The sequence below is a fragment of the Bos indicus x Bos taurus genome, chromosome 28, assembly GCF_003369695.1.
Source record: "Bos indicus x Bos taurus breed Angus x Brahman F1 hybrid chromosome 28, Bos_hybrid_MaternalHap_v2.0, whole genome shotgun sequence".
NCBI classification, from domain to species: Eukaryota; Metazoa; Chordata; class Mammalia; order Artiodactyla; family Bovidae; genus Bos; species Bos indicus x Bos taurus.
In genome coordinates, this window is record NC_040103.1 from 29411946 (window position 1) to 29439497 (window position 27552).

Sequence of the window (27552 nt, forward strand, 5' to 3'; positions counted from 1 at the left end):
TGATGGAGAAAAGGTGGTTGAGACAAATAAAAAGATAGAGATTTAACTTGGCAGTGGTACTGAAGAATGAATGTAGAAAGAAAGGGAGAAAAATGAAGTCCCTCATACTTGAAATTTGAAAAATGTAGTACTGTAGATCTGGCAAATAAGGAGGGATGCCACTGGGTAGAGCTCTAAAGGAAAGATTTCTTAAAAGATATGTGTTCAGAAGAAATTATGGACAGAATGACTATAATATTTGATGAAAGTAGACAAATTAGGGACAGAAAAAAACACGTGAAAACACATAAGACTGATAAAAGACTATGCTAACAACAATCGCACATTTATATTAATACCCCTAAGGAAATGTGTCACCCATGAAAGTATGTTAAGTGAAAGGTAATGACACAAATGAGATACAAACTCATGTGGTTCTTCAAGGACACCAAATCTGCAAAATCTGTAGCATACACAGAGAAATGTAGGTAACTTTATAAACTACCTTGGTGAAAAACCTTACCCACTCCCAATAAAGAAAAGGCAAAGCTTCCCACACTCCATTGTAACAAAAAGCCTATAATTTCTTGAAATCAGAATTGTGGAACTTTTGCACATACTCAGGATCAACAGTATGTGCTATCTGTTCCCAATCCAATCTGGAAGTTTGAGGGACATCTTTTTACACAAATAGCAACAGACTGTTTCAATGTAAGTAATAGCTCTAAGAGTAGGCAGCAGAGATGTTTCATTTGAGCTTTCCATTGAAATGCTGATATACATGATTCCATTACAGGAAATGCAAAGTTTTAGCTTAGTAAAACTGTAACACATATAGGTTATCTATTTCCTTTACCAAACTTAAGACAAATATAACTGAAAGAAACAGTATTCATTCTAAATATCATAGAAATCAGTCTTCAAAAATTCCCTTAAATGATTACATAATACCTCTAAAAGGAATGCTATTGCCATATATTCCTTCAAATTTTTGCCTTCAAAAATAAACCCACAGGTATATTAAACAATACAGAATATCAAAGTCCATCACTTAAGAAGAAAGAGTCATTCCTTTGGCCAATTTCAGCCTTGAATATGCAAAAACTACTCTTTTCTTCCTCCCACTGGGAAATCTCCAATCCTATTTTTCCCCTTTCCCCATGGAAAAGCTAAACTCTTATTCTGCCTCCACAGCAATCCCCAACTCAGTAAGTTTTCTTCCTAAGTCAGGTTTCTCTGCAGGCTCAATCCATAGCATAGCTTCACTGCTGAGCAGGAAAAGGAGAAGGAGAGGACAGAAGGCACGTTATTGTGGTCAAAGGAAAGGAAAAAGATGGAGTTGAGGGGAAGAAATAAGGGAATATGAATAAGAAAGGGAAACAAATGTAGCTCCAGCAGCTGTTTTCCCAACCCACCCTAGTATCTATCCTAAACTCCCTTCCTTTCTTCCATTACTCAAGGTTCTTTCTCCTCCAAATCACTCTCGTTCCTAGACAAACTCCCAGATCCATATCCTCAAAATTTTCTTGGAGTCCCAACTCTTAATACTTGGTAGTGCAAAGGTGAAGCAATGTGAAGTAACTGCACCTGCTATGTTGGCAGTGAAGGGAGATCTATTTCTAGTATGCAAAGTTGGAACTCAGTGTATTTCCCCAGAGAAACACTGTCAAAAATGGTGCTTATGCTCAGACGCTTAGTCGTGTCTGACTCTTTGCGACCCTATGGACTGTAGCTCGCCAGGCTCCTCTGTCTATGGGATTTCCCAGGCAAGAATACTGGAGTGGGTTGCCATGCCTTCCTCCAGGGGATCTTGCAGACCCAGGGATCAAATCTGAGTCTCCTGCATTGGCAGGAGGATTCTTTACCACTAGCATCACCTGGAAAGCCCATAAATGATGCTTCCCAATTTTTAAAATTACTTGAAGAGTGAGGAAGAATTTTGATCCTCTCTATTCCCTCATATGGAAGAGAAGATTTTGAGAAGTTAGGTTACTTTCCTAAGATTACACAGCTAGTATAATGGTAGCACCAAGACATCTGAACCACTGATCCTTTTCACTAAACTACAGTGCCTTTTAATGATCAAATTTGATTCATCTCTGGAGTGTAAGAATGATATAACAAGTTGATAAATAAGTATAATTTTCATTGATAGAAAGAATATTGATAAGATGCATAAATTTCATTAGAAGGAATATAATAAAAATTTATATTTATTCTTGGTTGAATTCCCAAAAACAATTGTGTCTGCTGCTGCTGCTGCTGCTAAGTCACTTTAGTCGAGTCCAACTCTGTGCGACTCCATGGACGGCAGCCCACCAGGCTCCCCCATCCCTGGGATTCTCCAGGCAAGTACACTGGAGTGGGTTGCCATTTCCTTCTCCAATGCGTAAAAGCGAAAAGTGAAAGTGAAGTCAATCAGTCGTGTCCAACTCTTAGCAACCCCATGGACCGCAGCCTACCAGGCTCCTCCGTCCATGGATTTTCCAGGCAAGAGTACTGGAGTGGGGTGCCACTGCCCTCTCTGACAATTGTGTCTATCTTCATATAAATCATCAATATCTAAACCAAGTACTATATTAGACTTAACAGAGAAATGTTTTCCTTTTTATTATAGAAAGAGGACTCAAGGATCACCTGTCACTACTTCTATTTAACATTATTGATTCAAATTTTTTAAAAGAAATAAAAGATTAAAATGTAGAAAATAACAGTATCAACCTTATGCAAATGGCATTTTTTAAAGCTATGGAAAACAAAATAAAAATTATCGTAGGAAGTAATTCTGCTGATCCAACTTGTTGAACATAAGATAAACCCCAAAATATATAATTATACAGTTAGAAAATACATTAAGAGAGATACCAGTTGCAACAGTAATTAGAATACAAAATAGTGAAATATTAATTTAACTTGGTAATAACAAATTTTTTCAAAGAAAAAACACATAATTTTAAATACAATAATGATATACTGAATATATTAAAAGGAATAATTATAATAAATGAATTATATAGTGCAAAAAAATTTTATCTTAGTTTAGAAAATTATACATTATTTTTAAAAAACTTTCTAGATTCAGATATAGATGGAATGTAATGCCAATTAAAACTCCTACTATGAAAAAAAAAAAAAAAACTCCTACTATGAAATGAAGAGCAGAAATCAATGAAATTCAAGCCAAGAAAATAACAGAGAAAAATCAACAAAATCAAATACTGGTTCTTTTAGAAGTAGAAATAAAAGTGATACACGTCCCCACCAACCAGGCTAAACAAGAAAATAAAGATTTTTTTGAAATTTATTTTTAGAAATAAAAAATCGGTTATAACTACTGAATCATGGATATCAAAATAATAATTAAAAATATTATGAACAATTAAAAAAAACTCTTACTAGATAGTTCACAGAATTTGATATTAACAAAAAAACTCTACTGAAAAAAATTCATGGGATATGCACAAAAATTATTTCATTATATTATTGATCATTATATCAGTATCTATAACACTGTGAACTAAAATCTAAACCTAGAACTAATCTTACAACAATGGTAGCAGAACAGGGAAAATAAATATTTAATTAAAACTATAAAAATGCTATAGAAAAGACAGATGATGAAATATATTAGAACTAAAAACTTTTCTACAAAACATCAGATAGAGAGAATTAAAATAAGGAAAAATAAATATTACTCATTGAAGCTTATTACCCGCCCCCCAAAAGAACTAACATAAGTTAATTTATTTCAGTTAACGAAACTATAAGCCAGAGTAAAAGCACTCGCTGCCTGCCACCAACAGATGGCAACAGCAGACATGTGTATATATCACTCTGTACTTTGAACAAACAGAATTAAAACAGTTTAAGAACTGAACCTGTTTGTAAGTAAAGATATTTCTGGGAAAAAAAAAAAAAAGCAAGGGGGAGAAATTGAACTAAAAAAAAAAAAGTAAAGATATTTCTAAATAGCTTTATTCAGATTTTACTTGTTAAGTGGTCACCTGAGAGGAAGTTTACACAGCTGGTAAAGCAGATTTCTTCCTTAGCATCATTAGAATTCAAACAAATATACATTAAACCAACGGTAACTTATTTCTAAGTAAAAATGACCAAAACCCAATTAGGTGGGCCTGTGAAAAAATAGGTCTATGGATTCATTGCTAGAAACACTTCATATTGGTCCAATTCTTATGTAATCTGGCAGTTCACAGCTAAAATAATGAAGCTAAAATTCTTCATACTCATTAACTCTGTAATTTTCCTCAAGAAATTTATTCTAAGAAGGAAAATTAAAACTATTATATGACTATGTTTATTGCATGCTATTCATAATAAAGATAATTTAAAGCAACCCAAATGCCAAACAACATAAGATTAACTACAAAGATTATGGTATAGTAATATATAAAAGTATGCAGGTGTATCATTTTAGCACTATGTAGACCATGTTTAATACATGAGAACATTTATATACTGATTAAAACTATGAAAAATATGCTGCAACAAAGATGTAAGGGGCAGATGGAAGGAAATAAAGAGTTTTCAGCTTATAAATTATTTATATTTTTTGTTTATCCAATTAATTAACACAATAAATATTTAAGTTCTAAATAAAATCTTCAAAACATAAAAAGAAAAGTAATTTTGCTTCTATGTTGTAGTTTATACTATAAATGTCCATTAGATACACAGGCTGGCTGTCTTACATAAGAACTAATAACCATGCATAACTTTGTTTGTATTAAAAAAAAGGGCTTTCTGAATCTCCAACTAAACTAACAAGAGGTTTCTTAGAACATAACCACTCAAAATTGGGAACAGCTTATTTTGATTTTTGAAAAGAAGTGACAACAACACTATGTATTCAGGTATGTTTCTGATGCACCAAGAATACAGTACCAATGCAACAAAAAGCATTTTTATCCTCCCTTCTCTAAGTAGTGTCCATATTCATGAAGAACCACATTCTTTTAGCACTTCAATTTTCTTTTCCTTCTGTTCTCTTTCAAATTTCCCCTTTCCCAAAATTCATTTTCTTCCCAGTATCAACAGAAAAAAAAAAATCACTAAAATTATTTTAAAGTCTTAAGTAGTATCTGAAAAAAGTGACTTGTCACTTATCAAATAGTATAGCCATTTGAGAGCAATGACTATAATTTACAAGAGTATATTGAAATTGGGCAGTTAAACAATACCATTTCACAATAAAAACAGTAAAATAAATAGTCATACCATCAAACTGGTCTTCGCCTTCAGTCATAAGTTCATCATCAGAGCAAATACTCAGAACGTTTACCAACATTTCCGTCACTATTAAAAACAAATGTTACACATTAGCTGATTATATTAAACTCTCTATATGTATACAGAGCAACCATTTATAAAAATGATCAAATGATTTATAACACAAGATTAACACATTTAGATAGTAGAAATGATGGAATTAAAAAGCTATATGGGCTTTCAAATGTAAAGAAATCAAATGGCTAACAAGCCTGAGAGAGATTCTTTATGGAGCAAGTAATCAGGTCCCTTAGAGGGAAATAAAAAAAAAAAGCAGCCCCCACAGGGATAAATACAGGGATGAATAACATCTAAACACATACATTAATTTTTCATTATGGATACAACATTAAGGAGTCAGAAAAAAAACAATGGCACAGTTTCATTGTTTCAAAAAGTTTTAGCATTCAATCTTTTAAAACTTGGCTCCAGCAATTCCCCTGAAACTTAATCTTAAGACTACTAATGACTATCTAACAACTAGAACCGACGGTTCTTTTTTAGGCTTAACTCTTCTTCATCATTTTGCCTTCTCTTTTCCCTTGGTTTCCAGGATTCTACTCTTCTGGTTTTTCTACCTTTTAGACATTTTTTTCCCCTGAATCTTCTTTTTATATGTTCAATCTCTCGGTGATTCCATCCGTTCCTATATATTTTCAAGTTATCACCTTTTGAGGATGATTCTGAAGTCTTTACTGCCGGTCTCTACCTCCCCTTAAATTTCTGGATTTCTTTGCTGGTTTTATTGTCAACTGTTTCACACTATCTGTATATTGTCTGTTTCCCCTACTAGAATGAAAGCTTCCTGAGTGCAAGGGGTTGTTCTGTTTACTCCTGCATCCCCAGAGCCATGCATATGAGAGGCATCCAGTAAATATATGACAAATGAGTAAATAAAAAAAGAAAGGTACAAGCAAACTTCAATTAATAAATAAAAATGTCTATTGAGTATTAGCCCCTGGATATCCTGACAACACCTGGAAATGAACACATTCAAAACAAAATTTAATACTGCCCCTATTGTTTCTCCTAATAAATATATTAATAGCATACTATATGCCAGGCACTGTGCTAAAGCTTTGGGATTCAGATAGAAAAGGTTCAGTCTTGACCCTCCAAAAGCTTACTAACTACTAAAGGACATATAGTTATAAATATATATATATACACAAACTATCACAAAAATGCGATGAGCACTATGCTCTAAGTATGCAGAGTTATGCACAAGATCTGCTGAAGAAAAGCAGGCTTTTGGTTTGGAATAGAAATTTGTCAGGTGGAAGTGGCAGATAAGGCATTCTAAACAGAAGTTAGAAAAAGTATGCAACAGTCAATAAATCAGTGGAATAAAATTAAGGAGTCCAGAAATAAAACAAGTCAGTGGGGAAAGAATAGTTTTTTCAACAAACGGTGCTGGGACAAGTGGATATCCACATACAAAAGGATGAAGTTGGATTCCCACTTTACAACACACACACACACACACACACACACACACACACACAGAGTAAATCAAAAAGGATCAAGAACCTAAACGTAAAAGGTCAAACTATAAAATTTTTAGAAGAAAACACAGCGGCAAATCTTAATGAGCTTGGCAATAGTTTCTTAAATATAACACCAAAGCACAAGCAACAAAAGAAAAAATAAAGAGGACTTCATCAAAATTAAAGACGCTTGTGCTTCAAAGAATATCACCAGTAAAAAGATAATTCACAGGACAGGAGAAAATATTTGCAAATCATATATCTGATATGGGACTCACCTTTAAAATATACAAAGAACTCTTATAATTCAATAGTAAAAAGACAAATAATCCATTTAAAAACGAACATTTCTTAAAATAAGACATGCAAATGTCAAATAAGCACATAAAAATACACTCAATGTCATTATTAATTAGAGAAATGAGATACAATTTCATATCCAATATGATGGCTATAATAAAAAAAAAGATTTTAAAAAAGTATTGGCAAGTATAAGGAAAAACTAGAAACATTATACACTGCTGGTAGGATTATAAAATGGTATAGCTGCTTTGGAAAATAGTTTGGCAGATCCTCAAAAAGTCAGACATAGAGTTATCATATCATCCAGCAATGCTATTCTCAATTACATATCTAAGAAGAATGAAAACATATTGTATAGGAATATTCATCACAGCATTATTCATAGTAGTCAAAAAGTAAAGAGTACCAAATATCCATCAGCTGATGAATGGATAAACAAATTGTGGTATAGCCATACAGTAGAATATTATTTTGTCATAAAAAGGAGTAATATATTGACTCAGGCTACAACATGGATAAACCTTAAAAATATTATGGAAAGAAGTCAGTCACAAAAGACTACATACTGCATGATTCCATTTATCTGAAATTTCCAGAACAGGCAAACCTGTGCAAACAGTAAGCGGACAAGTGGTTGCACAGGGCTGGAGAGAAGATGTGGAGGGAACTGGGAACTGCTAACAGACACAAGGTTTCTTTGGGAGGATGAAGAAAATGTTTCAAAACTGATTGTTGTGACAGACACATAACTCTGAATATACTAAAAATCAGTGAAGTACACAATGGAAATAGGTTAATTGTATGGTATTTGAATTATACCTCAACAAAACTGTTATGAAAAAATAAAGAAAAAGTATTAAGGCATGAAACTTGAAAGAGCATATACATATAGTACATTCAGGAAGTTGGCTATGCTGTTTCATGGCTGGAACATAGAAAACGTGAAAAGAAAACAACAAAAAAATGAAACTGAAGAGAAACTAGGCAAGGTACAAAGACCTCATGTGACAGGTTAAGGTTTGAGAGTTACCAGGGTCATTTACGGTTACTAAATACTAGCTTCTACGTGTGTACTGCTTTCCATCTAGAAACTTTGCTGTGAAGGAAAGGCAAGAGAATCATAGCATAATAGTGGCCAATGAAAGATATCAGATAGGGGAAATGTTATTTTTTATTTAAAGATCAGATATATTTGAACAATTTACAAAAGAGCTTAGTAGAGAGAGTCTGAAGATATAGAACACCTAAGTAATAAAGTAAGTTTCCTGAAAAAGCAGGATAATGGAATATAAGAACAAGTTAGAAACAGTAGCCCTGGATTGAAGGGTCACATCTTCAACAGGCTAAGAATTCAAGATGAGTGCAGTTTATCAGGATGATCTAGTGGTTAGGAATTCATGTTTTCACTACCAAGAGTCAATCCCTAGTTGGGGAACTAAGATCCCCAAAAGCCATGCAGTATAGCACCCCCACCAAAAAAAGATGAGTGCAGTTTAGAAAGCAGGGGAACAGTAAGCAGAGAAAGCTTCCATAGATGGTATGTGTTTTCTCTGACAGTAAGGGAAGTGGCTAGAAAAAGAAAATGTTTAAGTTAAAAAAAAAGAATTTTAGAATACATCCTGGTGGCAATAAGTGGGGAAGGAGACTAGTGACATAAAGATGTTTGGGTACTACTGAGAGCGTAGCTAATGCTAGAAATCAAAGGGTGATACCAAATCATTGTTGTTGTTGTTTAGTCACTAAGTTGTGTCCAACTTTTTTGCAACCCCACAGACTATAGTCCACAAAGCTCCTCTGTCCATGGGATTTCCAAGGCAAGATTGGATTCCATTTCTTTCTCCAGGGGATCTTCCTAACCTAGGGATCAAACCCACATCTCCTGTACTGGAAGGCAGGTTCTTTATCACTAAGTCACCAGGGAAGACCCAAGGCGATATAAATATCTCCAGTAGCACTCTATATCCTAACTGTAAAAATGGAGAAAATGGATAGTTAGACTTTACTGGGGCTAAGATTCATAGGACAAAGTAGAAAAACAAGAGAGAAAAGAGTTTGGGAGTGTGTTAAGAAGAGAAAGAGGCAAAAGGGCATCAGATTAAAAAGAAAACAACAGGGTCAAAGGCCTAGCAATCCCAATGAAGACGAAGAGCAGCCTATAACTGAAGTGAGGGGTTGCTAGAATAACAGGAGTTCTCATCAGCGTGTGTTAATGGCACTATCATTATCACACTCAAAACATCCAAGCCAAATTCAATCATTCCCTCCTCTTAAACAAGCAATCTTGTTAAGTCTCACTGATTCTACTTTTACAGTTCTTGGAGTTCTCCCATGCTTTCCATTCCTGATGTTAACAGGGCTTCATTATGTTTCTGATTCCTGATGAAGTTTCATAACAGGTCTTCCAATCTCTAGTCTTTCTTCCAGTTCATTTCACCAGAGTAATTTTTCTAAATGACTATCATGATTATTTTCTGTTGCAGTTACATCCCACCATTTATCAAAGTTCCAGATTCTCTGTTTAAATGATCAAAATCCTCCTGATCTAATTTTGACTTTTCATTCTTTTTCTACTATTATCATTCTTTCTAATGTATGAAGAGGCTTCCCTGGTGGCTCAGATGGTAAAGAATCTGCCTGCAATGTGGGAGACCCAAGTTCAAATCCTGGGTTGGGAAGATCCCCTGGAGAAGGGAATGGCAATCCACTCCAGTATTCTTGCCTGGAGAATCCCAAGGACAAAGAAGCCTGGCAGGCTACAGTCCATGGGGTTGCAAAAAAGTCGGACACAACTAAGTGATGAACATTTCATTTCATCTTTCAAACATTACTTGCTAATCAAATTGAACTCCTAAACATTTGTCAGTGACCTTATTTCTTTCTTTCTGTCAGACTCAGCCTTGGGAAGTACCTTCTCCTAAAACTGTCTTGCTCACATCTACCTGCACAATTCCAACATTCTTTAAGCCCCAGTTCAAATGCTACTTTAATCTCTCAGATAGAATCTCCTTCTCCTGTTAATTCCAAAAAAAATCTGGTAAATGAACAAATCTTACATATATGACCTTCTATGGCAGATCACACCATACTGGATTCTCTGAAACAGAGGTTCTTAAATTGCGGCCAATAAACCTGATGGCATTACCAATTCGCTTCAGATCTATGAGCATCCTCAAAATGTTACATATGTAAAGATTATACATGTATTTCATACATGAAATTTTCTGGGCGGTGTAAAAGTCTCTAACTTTCACCACGTTCTCAAAAGGGTTTTAATCTTATCTCTGAGATTCATTCTATAATATTTATACATACAAAAAATAACAGCTGAGATCTGATTCAAAACAACTGAGGTGTGGGATAGGGAGCAGTGGATGGGGATATAAATGACACAGTATTGGCCATGAGTTGATAACTGTCAAAGCTGAATAATTGGCACATAGTAATTCATCATATTATTCGCTCTACCTTTTATATGCTGCAAGTTTTATAACATAAGATTTTTTAAAAATGAAGTAAAAAGTCCACAAAAGGTTAAAAAACTACTTTCACCTAACTTTGGGATTAAACCAGCCTTCAAGGAAGCCTCTGGCTAGGTTAGTTGCCTCCCAGGGACTAGATCAGAGTCAAACTGGTTTTCTCAATGTGGAATCCAATGAAGAGTCATTTGCAGATTTTCACACCAAAAGAAAATTTTCATTAGAATGAAGAAGTAAATAGGCTATTTAAACAGCTAACGTGTATTAAAATGGAAAAATATGCAAAGAGTTTAAGAAAATTTTCTTACTGTGTTCAACACTGGTTAGAATTCTATTTGTGTATAATGTTCAAATCTGAAATTCTGATTTTAGAAAGATATGAATAATTTAGAGAAGATCCACAGAAAAACAACAAAAATGGTCAGATAGTTTGAATACTTCCTCACAATAGCTAAGATGATGTAGAGTGGCAAAAAAGAACAAAAGATCACTTTGTAGCAGACTTCAAATACAGAATCACTGAAAGAAATCCACTTTCACTTCTGAGAGAGCCACAGAAACTAGATTAAGTTTTCTCATCTCTCAAAAGGAGTTAGACTACATGATTGTGATCACTAAGAGATCTAAAATTCTATCTAAAACCAGGGCAAAAATCAGATGCCCTGGTTTTTGACAGGTGCATTAGCTGAGAAAACCTATTAACTTCTCTTTGTTTGAATACTCATAGCATAAACATTTAGATTAGATATAATGAACTACTTCCTTTTTCGTGGAGGCATCAGAAAATCAAATTAGAAATATCCGTTTTCCTCCTACTTATCTTCCCTGCTTTCCCCACTCCCCATCCCACTCATACTACGTTAAAACAGTTGTGTTGCAGTCTAGCCTGGAGGCAGGAGAATAAACAAGATGAATTCTTAAATTCCCTTTAGCCTGATGAGGCTATGATTGAACTATTTCTCATATACCAAAGATAGAAGGTTATAAGTGTAATGCATCCCTTGCACCTAAGCCCTTTACTGGCCCCCTTCTCAATTGCTAAAGTGGGTAATTCTATCTCCATATTAATGCTGACCTACGGAGTAACTGATGAAGCCCAAAGGGAATCTGCAAAAAACCTGTTGAACATACAGTTTAAGTAGTAACTCTGAATTTTAGAACCAAAAATGCCTTGGCAGAAGTAACATATCTCAGGCAGAAAGGAACATTTTGTAACATAGAGGAGGTGAGAAAAAATAGAGAGGGATATAGAACAAAATGTTTTACAATCATATCTATACTCTAATACTCATATTCCACATATGGAAACTGAGGTATTGCCTCATCGGAAAATTAACGCTAAAATGGAAAAAGAAGAATGTGATAAAGTAAGGAAGTCTTAAGAACTCTACAGAACTAAAATAAAAAACAAAAATAAAACCTCTTAAATAGTATTTATGCTTTTTTAAGCCTATTAAGTACATACTAATAGGAATCTCTAAATTATCAGGAAACCATTACCACTAAAATTATATACATATAACATATTGCTCCATATAGGAGAAGAAATATTAGGTCAGAACCTGAATTTCTCTTTATCATTTCTGACAGTACAGAGCTGCTACAAAATGACTAATACTGCCCCAAATGAAGGCTATTAAATTCTCCCATGAATTGCCATGACATCCCCAAGAGTGATGTTAAAATATGCAAAAGCGTCAGTTCCAAAGCAAAGCCATCTCTCCATTCCTTCATAAAAGATTTAAGCTAAAGAAAAAAAGAAAGAAAACCCAACAGCTGAAGACAACATCAGGCTATTTATAAGTCTTCTCCCAGTCCCCCAGATACCCTCACATGGGGGCTGTAAACAGCTAACTCAAATATCTTTGAGGCTCTCATATCCACACCCACTGACACAAGCAGAGCTGTATCCACAGTGAAACTAGACTTCAGCTCCCTTTAGCAAGTAGTATGTGCCTGCAATAGTAAACTGGAATAAATATAACAGTATAACAACTTTTTTAAAACAAAAATCATACCTTTTTCTCCAACAAACGGTAAAGACCATGTGAAAACATCCATAAAATTGGGCAACCAATAAGGATGTGGAGAACAGTTAAACTGTCGAATATTCATCACATTATTTTCATACTTTAATACAGCAGCTGCAAGATAAGTTTGAATGTCAATGTAACAATTTGTCTTTAGCCCCAAAAGTCTAAAACACATAAAAGCAGAAAAAATATCTTTTAAGGTGGGTGGGAAGTCAAGGGGTGAGTGGAATGAAGGGTAGTAGAGAGGTAGGAACTAATTTTTAGTAGTAATACACTTTTTGCTTCCAACACAGTTTTATGTAGAACATAGATATTTACTTGTCATTATTAATGAAATTCCCAATCTTTCTAGAATGCTTGTTGTACTTTATAATCCAATACAAATAATCCAACATGCACGTTTACTAAATCCAAAATTGTGAGAACTCAGTTTTTTTGAGGAAACACAGAACAGCAATGAGCAATTTTCTAGGTCTAAGAGTTCATACAAGTTGGAGGAATTTAAGAGGGTTCTTTTTAGTTGCAGGCAACCTGAAAAGGACAGCTAAATGGAAATAAAGCAAGAAAAAAAAAAAACACAGAGAAGAAAAAGAAACATTTGGAACATTTTATTTATGAATACAGGAATGTACTTATTTCATGTATTAAAAGAAATCAAGTGAAACTACTACAAAGGAATATTTCACTTCATTTAGGAAAAAATTCCATTAAAATACCAAAAGAGAAAAACTCAAAGTAACATACTCATCTCAATTTCAAGTATCTTTCTAAAGCTTCGTAAGTTGATATAAATAATACCTTAAATTAACCTGATAAAGATTTCAGGCACTGGTTACATTATTTTATGGAACATTGGATTAATGGGCTAGATTCTAATCTAAACTACAGTATATACCATATGTGTAATAGTAAATTATTTAACTAATCTGTTTCTCATTTATAAAACATCCTGCCTATCTCAGAAGTTTAAGGTCAGAGAATATAGTTCACGTGAAACTACAAAAAAGTATAAAATGTTTGGCAGATACTATAATAGTTATGTGCTTACTTTTTTTTAATTTAATGTAAAGCACTGAAATGTATGTATTAAATTCCATGATTTGGGATTCTAGCTGATGTAGAGTTTTGTTTCTCTGATGAAATTCCCATGAAATAAATGTATTTCAAATTTAGCCTCAGAAATTAAGGACTGATACCAAGCTTTTAATTTAAAAAAAGAGAAAGATAAAGAATCTAGAAAATTGCCCTATAGATGGAATGAAACATTATGAACACGTCCTGTACCATGTAAGCACTCAAATCATTAACACCATGTACAGAATTGGCACTATCAAGAGACATTTGATTTTGACAAGACAGATTGAATGGTTTGAGTTTCTTTTTGGAGTACTAAGAAAAGTATCCGTTAATCTCCTGAGTTAAACTCACAAAGGACAACCAGTATGGCAGTAATCAACTGACCACTGAACACCAGTTCCTTTAATACTAACAAAGGGAGGTTACAGGTACAAAGTTAAATATAACAAATCAATTCGGAGAATGGAGTCCAAACTTAGATGTATTTTTCTTTAAAAATGAAGGCTTGCTTCATTAGGTACCTTTATAGAAGTTTCAAAATTTATAAAACAAGATATAATTTAAATGATTATCTTAGCACTGGTATAATCCTTGGAGGCATTATAGTTTCTAAAGACCACCAACTCGGGTAATCTCAATGGTATGGTTGTTTTGGTGATTAATATAGTATGGAGTTCTTACAACATACCCTGTATCCAAGCTATTTGATAGCCTGCTACTGCTACTATCTGATCTCAGGTAAATGTTTTAACCTTTTAACTATCACCTATAATCTTCCAAAAACTCTATTTTGCTCCTCTTTTGAACTCACACCACAAACCCGTATTTAGCAATGACCTCATTAAATGTACTTTAAAAAATCTTTAACCCTCTGTTCTTTACTCCTGGCACAACCACTCCTGTCTGACCTTGGGAACTATGGCATAGTCAACTGAATTTCTGACATGTCAAGACAGAATAGGAGCTGGCTTCTGGATTTCCTCTTCTGAAAATGTGAACTGCCTAAACATACTCAAGCTCATCTTCAATGTCCTTGGCACAAACTTAACTAGATTAAGATCCTTTGGTATTATCTCTCAGTGAATTATGTTCCAAGTTAAAGGAAACCCAGTTGTTACAGACAGATCAAATTTGGAGGGAAGGAGATGGAATATAAACCACTAGAAAAGAAGGTAAATTACAAAGACATAAGAAAAAAAGGAAGAAAGAGCAGTAAAAAGAAAGGAAAGGGGAGACTGTCTTCCTGAAAGAAGGTCGGATTGAATTAAATAAAGGTTCAATTACAAATCATCATGGGGCAGTGGATATAAAAGTAGAGAATAAGAAAGGAAAAGAAAACCTACATCAGTGAACATAAAACAAGAAACAGGGCAAACAACCATATAGTCCAAATACATGAAATGGTCAAAGGAGCAGCAGCAGCTTTATGCAAACAAGAAAACATTCTCTTGATTATAAGAGAAAAGATTTAAGAAAGGGGAGTTTGAGAAAATCATGTGCATTTTTACTTGACAGAGTTACCTCAGAACATTCTTTCACAGGCAGTTTTTGTAAATGACAAAGCTGTGAAATGGTTAATGTTATGACTTAAGTTTCACATTTTGGATTTTCATTTCTTGTCCTCTCCCCTCCCTTATATCTTATATTTTTTCATAAAGAGATTTGGATAGTTACAGTTTCAAACAATGCCCCTTTTCTACTATATTTTCAAAAAATAAGTCAATTAAAATACTAAGTTGTTTAACAATATTTTTTTATCAACAACATCTTACCTTTATTATTGTAGACATCTAAGTAATTAGGTGCCGAAAAAATTGTTATTAATGAAGGGAACCCTGTAGTTTGACTTTTTCTGTACATTCTATAGCTGCAAAACAAATAACTTAATATGCATCGTAAAGCATCAATCATGGTTACTAAGTTTGATTTGTATATAAGGTGTTAATTTGGGTCAGGGAAACAGAGTTCTTACCCTGCATCTTGAGCTTCATGAGCTCTAATAATCGATAACAAATTATTGTTTTGCAAAAATTCACACACTGCTGGATAGCTGTGGGGAAAAAGAGAAAATTAAGTAAAATAATGACTTTCTATATAATGAAAGCATATGCTATTTTTACAACTAAAATGTGATTAAGCTTGAATATTTTTCCTTACTTATAAAAATAAGAACATCCTCGAACTGTATTGTGACTAAAATGTTCCTGTGATTTTTCATTTCCAAAATCTTCAGAAGGATCGGACCATAGCAAGTCACACATTGGTCCAAATGCAGGTGGCTCTTTGAATCTATCTAACTGTGAAAGAAAAAAAAAGAAACAAAGAGCAGAAATAACTTGTCAAAAGTGAGAATGGAATGGACAAAGGAAAGTGGTACCAACTCTGAATACTGTGCATACTACATTGTTCTGAATGGTTAAAAGATATTTTCTTAAAATACCAGTATATTAATTTTTACCATTACCTAATCTTGGCAGTGAAGAGACGTTTGAAGTTTCTAGTCTCTACTCAACAAAATGCTATAAATAGGAATCAACTCTTGCTACTAAAATATATACTCACTCTCCTAATATCATCCAGTGTGTGTATTTCTGGTGAAAGTCCACCATGAACACAAAGAAATTGTTGGTTTAAAAGTGCAGCAAGAGGCAAGCTATCAAAAGCTTCCATACAAGCTTCATAGACTCTTTCTGAATATTTAATTTTACCTAGAGAAAAGAAAAAATTCAGTAATTGAAAACTGCATAATTTGTTAATCATTTAAAACATATACATGCACATACATAAATGACTATTAAAACCAAGGCAAAAAAATTAAAGATATGGATAACAGCCAAGTTTTAGCTAGGGGTTCAGAGTTGGTAAAGGGGTGAGTATCAAAGGCAGCAAGGAGGAATTTATGGGATGATACTTTTCTGTATTGTGACTGTGATGGTAGACAGCTTTAATCATTTGCTAAAGTTGAGAACTAAATACTTCAAAGAGTAAATTTTACTGCATAAAAAAAATTTTTTTTTTAAAAAAGGCCAGCATCTTACCCATAAGAATCAATAAAGATAAGCAATGTTACTGTACTTACAAAGACAAAATATTTGCTCTCCTTAGATTTATTTTGTGTATGCAGCAGATAGTCATAAAATATTACTAAAAGTAAATAAGTCAAATCTCTAAAAATAGCTCAACTCTTTACCTTTATAGGCCAAGTAAGGCAAAATTAGTACTATACTTAAAGGCAGTGTTAATTATTTTATTCTACGAGTCAGTGACTACTTTTTTGTTACAGGGAAGACTACTGTAACATCACAACAAAATTCAAAGTCCATCCAATTTAAAAAAAAAGAAAAGATCTTATTCTTATTTTGGAGGACCAGAGGGTTTCCTTTAGCCTACAATGAGCAGCGAAGCAAGAAGTCAACGTAACACAAGAAAGAATTAAAGAATTAAACGGTCATCTACTTTTAAAAGTCTGTCATACGTATTCCTTTGCACCTTTATATTTTTAAAGTCCTGGATATTTTGGGATTTTGCTGGACGGCTTGTTACTTATATAAGAAAAAAAGAATTCAGTTCCTATTTCACTGCTTAACACTGTAACATTCAAATACGAGAAGATCTATATCTAGCAATCAGAGGTTATAAACTGTTAGTCTGATGACAGACCTGTTTTCCAACACTGCAGTTTAATAAAAACTTTAATTTGATTGCTTTGAGGTCAAGCACGAACTTTCCAGGCCTCATCTTATATTCATTTAAGTTACCCACCTGATCTTTGAAGTTATATCAGAGTTTGCCACTTCTGCCACTACCTGTCACTATATTGATCTTTATTGCATCATGTTTTGCATCTCAGTAATCTGAAGTTATTTTCTAATTTTAAATCTTAATTCTAAGACTTAATACAGCCATGAGTACTAACAAGTACATAGCTACGAGATGTGAGAAAAGGTCAAACTCTATACTATATGATTGCTTACAGCTATTAGATTACCACAGCCATAAAAATTTGAGAGAAATGGGATAAATATTGTAGACTAAGACCTTCAATTAATCAACTGTGTGTGTATAACACAATCTGCATAATTAAAAAATAAATAAAACAATCTGCAGTGATGACAGGATGATTAATTTGCTAAGAATGTTCATGGGAATGTCTCAATATTGGTGGAGAGAAATCTCCAATGCAACATTTCTTTTCACTTGGTTCATATTCTTCTTGTTAGAAAAAAAATAATTCTAAAATTAAAACTATACACAGAGCTCAAAACTGTTCCTAAGTACACATGTAAAAATCAAATTTAATAGGAAATATTGAAATGAAAACATCTGAATAATATTAAACACTAGAGAACTGTAGACAATCTTCCTGAAAGTTTTACATGTTTGGACACAAAATCTGTTCTTACATCTTACACTATAAAATCTTCAAACTCTTACTACCCACATCACTCTAAAAGAACCCTGAGGAAGTGAAAATAGTTCTCATGGCAGTACTCACATTCCTGCTTAAAGGTAAAATATTCAGTAAGGTGTCTGCATTCATGGTTGCCTCTCAGAAGAAATAATGTACTTGGATACAGAATCTTCAGGACCCATAAATATAAGACACACTACAAAAGAAAATGTTTCCAGTGAATTAATCTTATGTTTTTGTTAATCTTTGTTTCATTTCCTCTAACCCTATTACCCTTATAATTTCTATTACTCTTCATTATCTTTTTATTATCTTTTTCTCTTTGTCCCTTACTAAAACATAAGCTCCATGAAATTAGGGACTTTGTTGTCTTATTCACACCTGATCAGAAAAGTACCTAGCAAGTAGAAGAAGAGCAGTAAACATTTGTTGAATAAATGAGTCAAATAATTTACTTTTGACTTACAAATTGTTTGCTGTAAAAACAATTAGCAGATTGGTCTCCTCCTTAGGTATACCAATAAATAAAACAGTAACAATGTCAAAAATAATAGCAGCTAATATTTACTGAGTATTCATAATATGCCAAGCACTAATTATTCCTCAAACAACTCTATGAAGTATGTAATATTATCTCTGTTTTACAAATGAGGCAACAGAAGCAAAGAGCTTAGGTAACTTGTCCAAAATCACAAAACCTCTAAGTAATGGAGATAGGATTCTAATCCTCTGATTTTAAGCATTATGCCATGCTGCCTAATGAAGAGAAAAGTCATGTTTTATGTTTACTTTGTTCGTTATGAATGTTGCCTTATATAATTAAGTGCTTATTATCTGAAATGATTCAAAGACAATGCAATTTTAAATAAAAAGAATATTAGAACAGCAGCTATTTTTCTCTAAATACACCTAAGAAACAGACTCACATATTACTTATTTGGTTTAAAAAAAGGAAAGACTATTTCATATATAAATAAGTTTGGTTTACATGATCACATACAAAAAGAAAATACAAACTCTTTATTTTTTTGGCTGCACTGCATAGCTTGCAGGTCTTGGTTCCCTGACCAGGGATCAAACCTGGGTCCTTGGCAATGAAAGTGTGGAGTCCTAACCACTGGACTGCCAGGGAATTCCCACAAACTTTGTTTGAAACAAGTTAAGGTTAACTGAAATGTGTAACACATTTCATTTTATTCACAAGAAAAAAAATAATTAAGCCTGGTAAGTACTTAATAAATACCTGCCCTTTTCACTTATTCTGATTCTTTATTACTTTCCAACAATAAAATGAATTAAAAGAGTCAGCTACAGGGACTTCCCTGGTGGTCCAGTGGTTAAGACTTACAGTGCAGGGGATGGGGGTTCAGTCCCTGATGGGGGAACTAAGATCACACGTGTCAAAAAAACCAAACAGAAAACAAAAACAAAAGTATAACAAATTCAATAAAGACTTTAAAATTGGTCCACATTGAAAATAAAAAAAACAAACTTAAAAGAAAAAGTCTTGTTTAAAAAATAAAAGTCTGCTACAAAACCCTCTAATACCAAACGCTCAGTTACCAACTAAGCTTCCTAAAATTGTTCTATTGTTTCTGTCAAAGGCCCCAGTCTTTCTATCAAGAAGGGCCAATTTCTAGCTTTCTGAAGGCTCCAAGGGAAGACTGAGAGGGGCTGATGATGACACTATGGACAGAAAGAACAACTCAGGATGATAAAATTCCCAAGGGAATTTGGATGGACAGAGCCTGGAGCTCCCTTTCCCACCAGGGATCCCAGTATACCTCAGAACGGAGGCTGAAAACACTACAGGAGACGTAAACAGCAGTAACTGGCATAGAAATTCATCAGGTAAGGTTTCAATATCTAGTGGAGGACATGGTTAAAAGCACAGGCTCAAACTGCCTAGCTCCACCACTTACTAACAATATGACCTTGGGCAAGTTATTTAACCTTTCCAAGCCTCAGGCTCCTCTATAAAATGGATAAAATAATAGTACTTACCTCATAACTTTGTTGTAAAAATTAATCAAGCATGTTAACTGCTTACAATATGCTTGAAACACATTAATGATAACACACCTATCTATTTGCGGAGCTTCTACTCAACAATTTAACCTCTAAGAATTTGTCCTATAGAAATAACTGGGCAAGTATATAAAGACGTATAAATAATATGGTCCACTGAAGCATCAACTGCCATGGCAAAAAACTGGGAATACCTTAAATGCCTAACAATAAGAATTGATTGACTGTGACTAGTTTAGTCAACAGAATACAATGCAGCTATTAAAAATGATGCTGTAAATTTATAGTTGAACTGGCATGACATCAGAGCATAGGAATTAATAAAAAAAAGAAGTTACAGAACATTATAATAGGAGTTCATTTTCATTCCAAAAAAGGGGAGAAATGCATATATTAGAAAACACAAATTGTTCTATGTCTTAATTTTTATAATTAGAAAAATAAAAGGAGCAAAAAGAACAATCTACTATTAAGTGATAATAAACAGGTCATTTTAATGCCTCTCAAGTTTTTAAAAGCTGATTAATACTTTTAGAATACATAAAGATTCCATATGATATACTTGGGTCTTAATGGCTACAGGAGGAAAGACAGAAGCAGTAGAGTTTAAGTGATAAAAGCATTCTATTTTATTTAATTAGAAAAATACAATTAATCTTTTTTTTTTTTTTTGCATGGCTAAATGCCTTTAAGGGCAAGAGAGATAAACAGCATTAGCTCCTCAGGGCCACTAGATAACAGGGCAATAAAGGCCCCTCATTTTGCTTATAATTTCCACTGGGAAATGGTAATTACAGTAACACAAAAAAAAATTAAGAGAATAGTTTGCAAGACAAAAGAGGAATAAATAATAGCTTTACCTAAAAACTTCAGAATATGCAGAAGTATTAAAAAGAACCCAACACAGGTAATTTAAAGAACTTATTTTATGAGGAAGTAATAGAAATCATCTATGATAACACTTAAAAGCAAATCAAATGATAGTATATGATTATTACCTCTATACTAAAATAACCTCTGTCCACATAATCACCAAGAAAAAGGTATCGTGTATTAGCAGGTGATCCTCCTACTTCAAAAAGTTTCATCAGATCAAAAAATTGGCCATGGATGTCACCACACACTGAAACAAGAAGATTATTAGATATGAAAAAAAAACTCTAAAATAACAAATTTTACTTAAATTCTAATTTCGTCTACATAAGAGAGAGCATAAAATTCTATCAAGAAAGATCTAAGACGGAAGCAATCTATGAAGAGTCATGACAGGGATAATGTGTACCCAACTGTTCATGTGCTCAAGATCTAGAACAAGATATAACAAGAGTATTAAAATTTGTAGTAAGTGACAAAATTTTCATCTAAATTTATAAAACTCTTCTTTAGGAAGTCAAGCATGCACATCTTAGGATGATAAAATTATATTGGCAGTAAAATATCCATTCTAACTCCTTATTTTCTGATGACTTCTGAATGATCATTTTTGGTATCTGATATGGCACTGAGGTATTTGCCCCTGATGACTGAAAGCATAGTAAATAAGTATTTGTTGAATCAAATTCAATGATGGCCAACTCAACTGATGAAACCTTCATAAAAGCATATTAGACTAACTTCTGCACTCAGATTATTTAGGATCATGTTTCTTCATTGAAAACAGGCAAAAACTTTCAAAAGTTATAGGAAATAATCTGGAAATTCAAGATAATGTCCATGTAATACTAATTTAGTATATAATATGCATGAAGAAGAAACAGTTTTATAATTAGGTAAATAATGGTACAGTAAAAAAAATAATATCCAAAACAGAAATAAGTGTACCTGTAATTGGAGCCTCTACTTCTATCATAGTTTTCTCTCTCCGAAGAATGGCAGCACCCTCATTGATAATTCTAAGTGCAATTTCTTCATCTACCCGACCTTCTTTTACTAAGTGGTTCTTCAGAACATCAACCCTGGGTATCCCATCCATATCAAATACTTCTTCAGATGTCAAGCGATGTGTTGGGGGGAAAGGAACAGCTGCAATTTTTTTAATTAATAAAAAAAATCACTATTAATATATTAACATAAAAACTAATCAATGGATCTAGGTAAGTAAGAGTCAAAACTGAAAAGCTGAAGTTTTTGTTTTGTTTCTTCATTTACTAGATAGAGGTATTAACATTTAAAAGCTTTCTTAAAAAGAGAAATCAAATTACACTTCTTTTTAAAATTATATATAACATGAGAATTATTAGAAAAATGAATTGTCTCACAAAATTAAGTTTTTTCAGGATAACTAGAGCTTTCTTTAACTAAAAGAAATGTTTTAGCTTTAACTGCTGCTGCTGCTAAGTCACTTCAGTCGTGTCTGACTCTGTGTGACCCCGATAGACATCAGCCCACCAGGCCTCCTGCCCCTGGGATTCTCCAAGCAAGAACACTGGAGTGGGTTGCCATTTCCTTCTCCAACGCATGAAAGTGAAAAACTGAAAGTGAAGTCACTCAGTCGTGTCCAACTCTTAGCGACCCCATGGACTGCAGCCCACCAGGCTCCTCCATCCATGGGGTTTTCCATGCAAGAGTACTGGAGTGGGGTGCCATTGCCTTCTCCCTAGCTTTAACTAAAGCTAACTAAAACATTTTTTGATAAAACTCTCAAAACATATTACACACTCTTCATCTTAAATGAAGTATAATAAATATAATATCATACAAGCATAAATAGAAATCCCAAATATAAGGTGACTGACCAACTTCCCAATAAAAATATATAAAACAATGCCTGCTGGCCAACTTGAGCAGAAATTTCTGTGCTGTGTTTAGTTGCTCAGCTGTGTCCGACTCTGCGACCCCATGCACCATAGCCTGCCAGGTTCCTCTGTCCATGGGGTTTCTCCAGGCAAGCATTCTGGAGTGGGCTGCCATGCCTCCTCCAGCGGATCTTTTCAGCCCAGGTATTGAATCCAGATCTTCTGCACTGCAGGCGGATTCTTTATGGTCTGAGCCACCAGGGAAGCCCATGAATATGGGAGAGAGTAGCCTATCCCTTCTCCAGGGGAACTTTCTGACCCAGGAAATCAAATCAGGGTCTCCTGCATTGCAGGAGGATTCTTTATCAGCTGAGCTACCAGGGAAGCCCAGAAATTTCTAGAAATATAGATTAAAACAGCCAAACGTTTACTTACAGATTTAAATTAATCTAGATGCATATATATACTTAAAATAATATTAATAAAATACTGCTTTTTCTCTCACCTTCATTTTTCACATAACAGTTTCATTCAAAATCTTTACACACATTTTTGACAGCAGTGCATTCCTTGCCACTGGATTCATTTTTCGTCATCTAAAACACTTTTATAAGCAAATCATCCTCCCTTCCATTTAAGTTGCTTAAGATACAGCACTTTTTAAATACATGTTCAATGCTATTGCTGCAAATTTATCCTAAAACACAATTTCCACTTGTCTAACTACTGAAATAGTTGGCCTTTTTACTCCTGTAGCATATATTTATGATTTCCGCAAGTATTTACCAACTGTATTGTTTTAAATTGAAATCTGTTAAGTGGAATAGAGAACATGAAAGTCCATTTTCAATGGCATCTACCTTAAGGTCATGTGCCTAGGAAAAGTTATTATATATCTGTTAAAATTCTTTATTCCTTTTTAACTGAATCCAACAAATGACCTCTTTATGCATTCAAAATCAGCTTGGGTTGAAGCAGTTTTAGGCTTTTTACCAAATAGTACTTTGTTTTTCAAAAAAAAAAGAAAGAAATTTATAGTAAGAATGTAGTCTACATATAGACCCAAATGTATTTCTCTCTTTTCTGAAATAAATTTTTAAAGAAAAAACTCACTTTGTGTATGGGCATAGACTACACAGTATCTTCCTGACCATCACTGTGATTATCAATTATTATACAGAAGACTGGCAAAGTATAGGATGGACTGCTTCTTCACAGTTCAACTTAAAGTAACTAAAACAGGGGACTGGGTTAGAATTTTATCAATTACCTAAGAAAGAATAATAAATAACCATATTCTCATAGCAGAAAAATGATTTAGGAAGAGCTCAGTTCTTAGAAGTGAAATAAGAACTAAAGCAGAGGAATACAAACCATTTCTAAAAGACTTTGAAATCATCAATCTCTCTAGCTTTTACGTTTTTTTGATAGTAAAACAAAACTTGCTTTTCCCGCCCCCTTCTTGAGAACACATTTATTCCCATTATTTTACTGCATCTAGAACAAGGCATTAAAGTACCCCAAATAGGATTTCCCTGGTGGCTCAGATGGTAAAGAATCCACCTGCAATTCGGGAGACCCGGGTTCGATCCCTGGGTTGCAAAGATCCCCTGGAGGAGTGCATGACAACCCACTCCAGTTATGTCTTGCCTGGAGAATCCCCATGGATAGAGGAGCCTGGTGGGCTACAGTCCATGGGGCCGCTCAAATATAGCTATGTCAGATTCTAAAAAAATAAAAACCTTTATTAATGTATGTTTTTCTTCAACCAAAGATTAAACAGACTATTATACTATATGCTACCGGAGAAGGCAAGGGCAACCTTCTCCAGTACTCTTGCCTGGAAAATCCCATGGACACAGGAGCCTGGTGGGCTGCGGTCCATGGGGTCGCTAGGAGTCGGACACGACTGAGGGACTTCACTTTCACTTTTCACTTTCATGCATTGGAGAAGGAAATGGCAACCCACTCCAGTGTTCTTGCCTGGAGAATCCCAGGGACGGCAGAGCCTGGTGGGCTGCTGTCCATAGGGTCGCACAGAGTCGGACACGACTGAAGTGACTTAGCAGCAGCAGCAGCATACTGTATGCTATAACCAAATTTGCCACTATCAGTAAATCAACTGTTTAAAAACTACAGAAATTAACAATTGCTAAATAAATCAAAAGTTACTTTTGGGACATTACGAAAATATAAAGTTTAAATATCTCTTAAATAAAAATTTCTGAGATCAAACTGGGATATTTTTCTCATCAGGCCAAGAGAATTTTTCCTCTACTCAGGAAAAGAGATACTGTTTAAGATGCTGCATTCCAGATTATGCAGAACATAATTCCTAATAATCAACAACATAATTCCACTAATAGCTGAACTTTGTTCAAAATACAGAACTTCCTAAAAACCTAAGTGGGAGGCCCTCCCCTGCATCAGCCAGCCACCTGTGGCACTGCATGTTCTCACGCACACTGTGATGCCCCACTGCAAGTCACACCGAGCTACTGCTCCTCCTGAACCAAGAGTCAGAATGTCTTACTCATTTGGGGGAAACAAGTATACACTGCCCCCAGACCTGTGTTTTCCATTTCTTTTTCAATTCAAGGCATACTTTTAAATCTCAACAACAGCTGCAATACCTTTTAAGGAATGGGCAGGTAGAGGGGTGAAGAAATGTCACCATAGGTAAAAGCAGATGAAAACTAAACACAACACTGAAACGGGAGAGTAGACCGTTTTGGAAAAATGTTTTAATGTATCAGTAAATAAGAAAATAAGAGGCAAAAAGGCACTGTGCTCTTTGGCAGGTGGAAAAAGGAGCCATAGCAGGTGATATAACTAAGCAAAAGAAAACTGACCAAATAGAATCTGGCCTGATAGGAAATTAATTACTGACACTGGTGGTCAATAGAGGGTTGAATTTGCTATTAATTGAGAAATTAATATTCTCTACTACCATTTTGCAACTCCTAAGGTACTTTTAAAGCATTTCCATCTAATTTTAGGTTTTTAATTGTTTTTTTACATTTCTAATTTGTCTTTAGCCAACTATTCCTGTGTTCCAACTCTTCTAAGTTTTAGATAGGGAAAAACCAGCACATAAATGTATGTACATACAATGTGAATGGCCAATAAACAGAGGAGCTTTCCCCTGTTGCCCAACCCTAAGCAAAGACTCCAAACTATCAGCCCAGTGAGGCCTCCAAAAAAATGTGGGGCACAGCCTGTGCCACCTGAAAACTCTACTCCAAAGTAGCATTCAGATGTCTGTGCTTTTCATCACTGCCATTACTCGCAACTGTCCAAAATAAGTTCTTCTTGAATTTTTTCTCTGTATTTCTTTTATTCACATCATGAGTAAGAGCAAACTCCGGGAGACAGTGAAGGACAGGGAAGCCTGGCATGTGGCTGTTCATGGGGTCGCAGAGTCAGACAGGACTCAGCGACTGAACAAGAACATCCTCAGGCTGTTCCCCTCCCTCCCAATCCTCTTAATTCAGCCTCCAGAATTCCCACCACTCTGAGCAGAAAAGGCTACAGTCTTTTAGCTCTCCATTTCCACATCTAACATCATCACTCCTGTGAAGAAGAAAATGCTGCCTCCTTTGAGGTTCATGTCTTCTGGCTAGTTTATTCTTGTCCTAGCCATCTACGGAGAAGGCAATGGCACCCCACTCCAGTATTCTTGCCTGGAAAATCCCATGGACGGAGGAGCCTGGTAGGCTGCAGTCCATGGGGTCGCTAAGAGTCGCACACGACTGAGCCACTTCCCTTTCACTTTTCACTTTCATGCACTGGAGAAGGAAATGGCAACCCACTCCAGTGTTCTTGCCTGGAGAATCCCAGGGACGGGGGAGCCTACTGGGCTGCCGTTTATGGGATCGCACAGAGTCGGTCACGACTGAAGTGACTTAGCAGCCATCTACTATACTTCTGGTCAACTCTCACATGAAACTCGGGTTCCTAGTTCAAAAGCTTTCTCCTCTCTAAGCACCACCATCATCAATGTCCCTGAAGATGACCTATGTAAACCCAAGAAATGAGAGGTTCTGAGCTCCACTCCACTTAAACTTTCTCAGCCTTGCCCATAATTTTTGCTCCACCTCTGAAATCCTGAACTCCAATCTCTTACTCCATGACCAAAATTTCTAATGCTTTCAGACTCACTCCCTTTTCTCTATTTGTTCTCCAATTATATGAAGAACCTGGACATGTCCCCTAATCAACTACTTCTGGAAACCTTTGCTTCCTGTAATTTTGAAGCTATCCCATCAACCACCCACTTTTTAAACAACATCCTGAATTGTTTTGTTCTTTTCTACTTCTACTTATAAAACTCCAATTCTTGAATGAGCTAGTTTCTAAAGTTGGACATTAAGTAAAAAATCATCAAAATAGTTCAGTGCTTATACAAATTAATGGTCTCCAACTTTGTTGGTCATTGGCACTTGCCAGCAATCCAAGTAAACATCCTTGTCTGTGCTCTCTCCCATTCTCCTCAGTGGAGATTTCAAATGGTCACCTCTTCCTTGAATCCTAAACTTAATTTCTCTCTTACTCAGTAATCAACTTTGCATCTTTTTTGGAGAAAATTGAGACCTTCAGACCAAATGTCATCTTTCTGCTCCTCTCCATCTACATTTATACCAGTATCCATCTTTACATTTCTTCCTATCTCAAGAAAGAGGATTCCTCCCACCCAATACTAAACATTCTACTGTGCTTTGAATCCCACGCCACCCC

The 27552-nt window shown here is 34.7% G+C and overlaps 1 protein-coding gene across 7 annotated transcripts in view; it reads right to left on the minus strand.

The window, feature by feature from the left end:
* The window catches only part of PPP3CB (protein phosphatase 3 catalytic subunit beta), a 47864-nt gene that overhangs the window by 10898 nt on the left and 9414 nt on the right, over nucleotides 1–27552 (minus strand). For all 7 annotated transcript variants that reach the window (XM_027530464.1, XM_027530467.1, XM_027530463.1 and 4 more), the window contains exons 2-10: nucleotides 21902–22102; nucleotides 21079–21203; nucleotides 18137–18248; nucleotides 16204–16349; nucleotides 15799–15938; nucleotides 15614–15691; nucleotides 15414–15508; nucleotides 12550–12675; nucleotides 5215–5292 (exon numbers count right to left, since the gene is read on the minus strand). In XM_027530464.1, coding sequence (XP_027386265.1) covers nucleotides 5215–5292; nucleotides 12550–12675; nucleotides 15414–15508; nucleotides 15614–15691; nucleotides 15799–15938; nucleotides 16204–16349; nucleotides 18137–18248; nucleotides 21079–21203; nucleotides 21902–22102 — 1101 coding nt within the window. The remainder of the gene's footprint in view (nucleotides 1–5214; nucleotides 5293–12549; nucleotides 12676–15413; nucleotides 15509–15613; nucleotides 15692–15798; nucleotides 15939–16203; nucleotides 16350–18136; nucleotides 18249–21078; nucleotides 21204–21901; nucleotides 22103–27552) is intronic.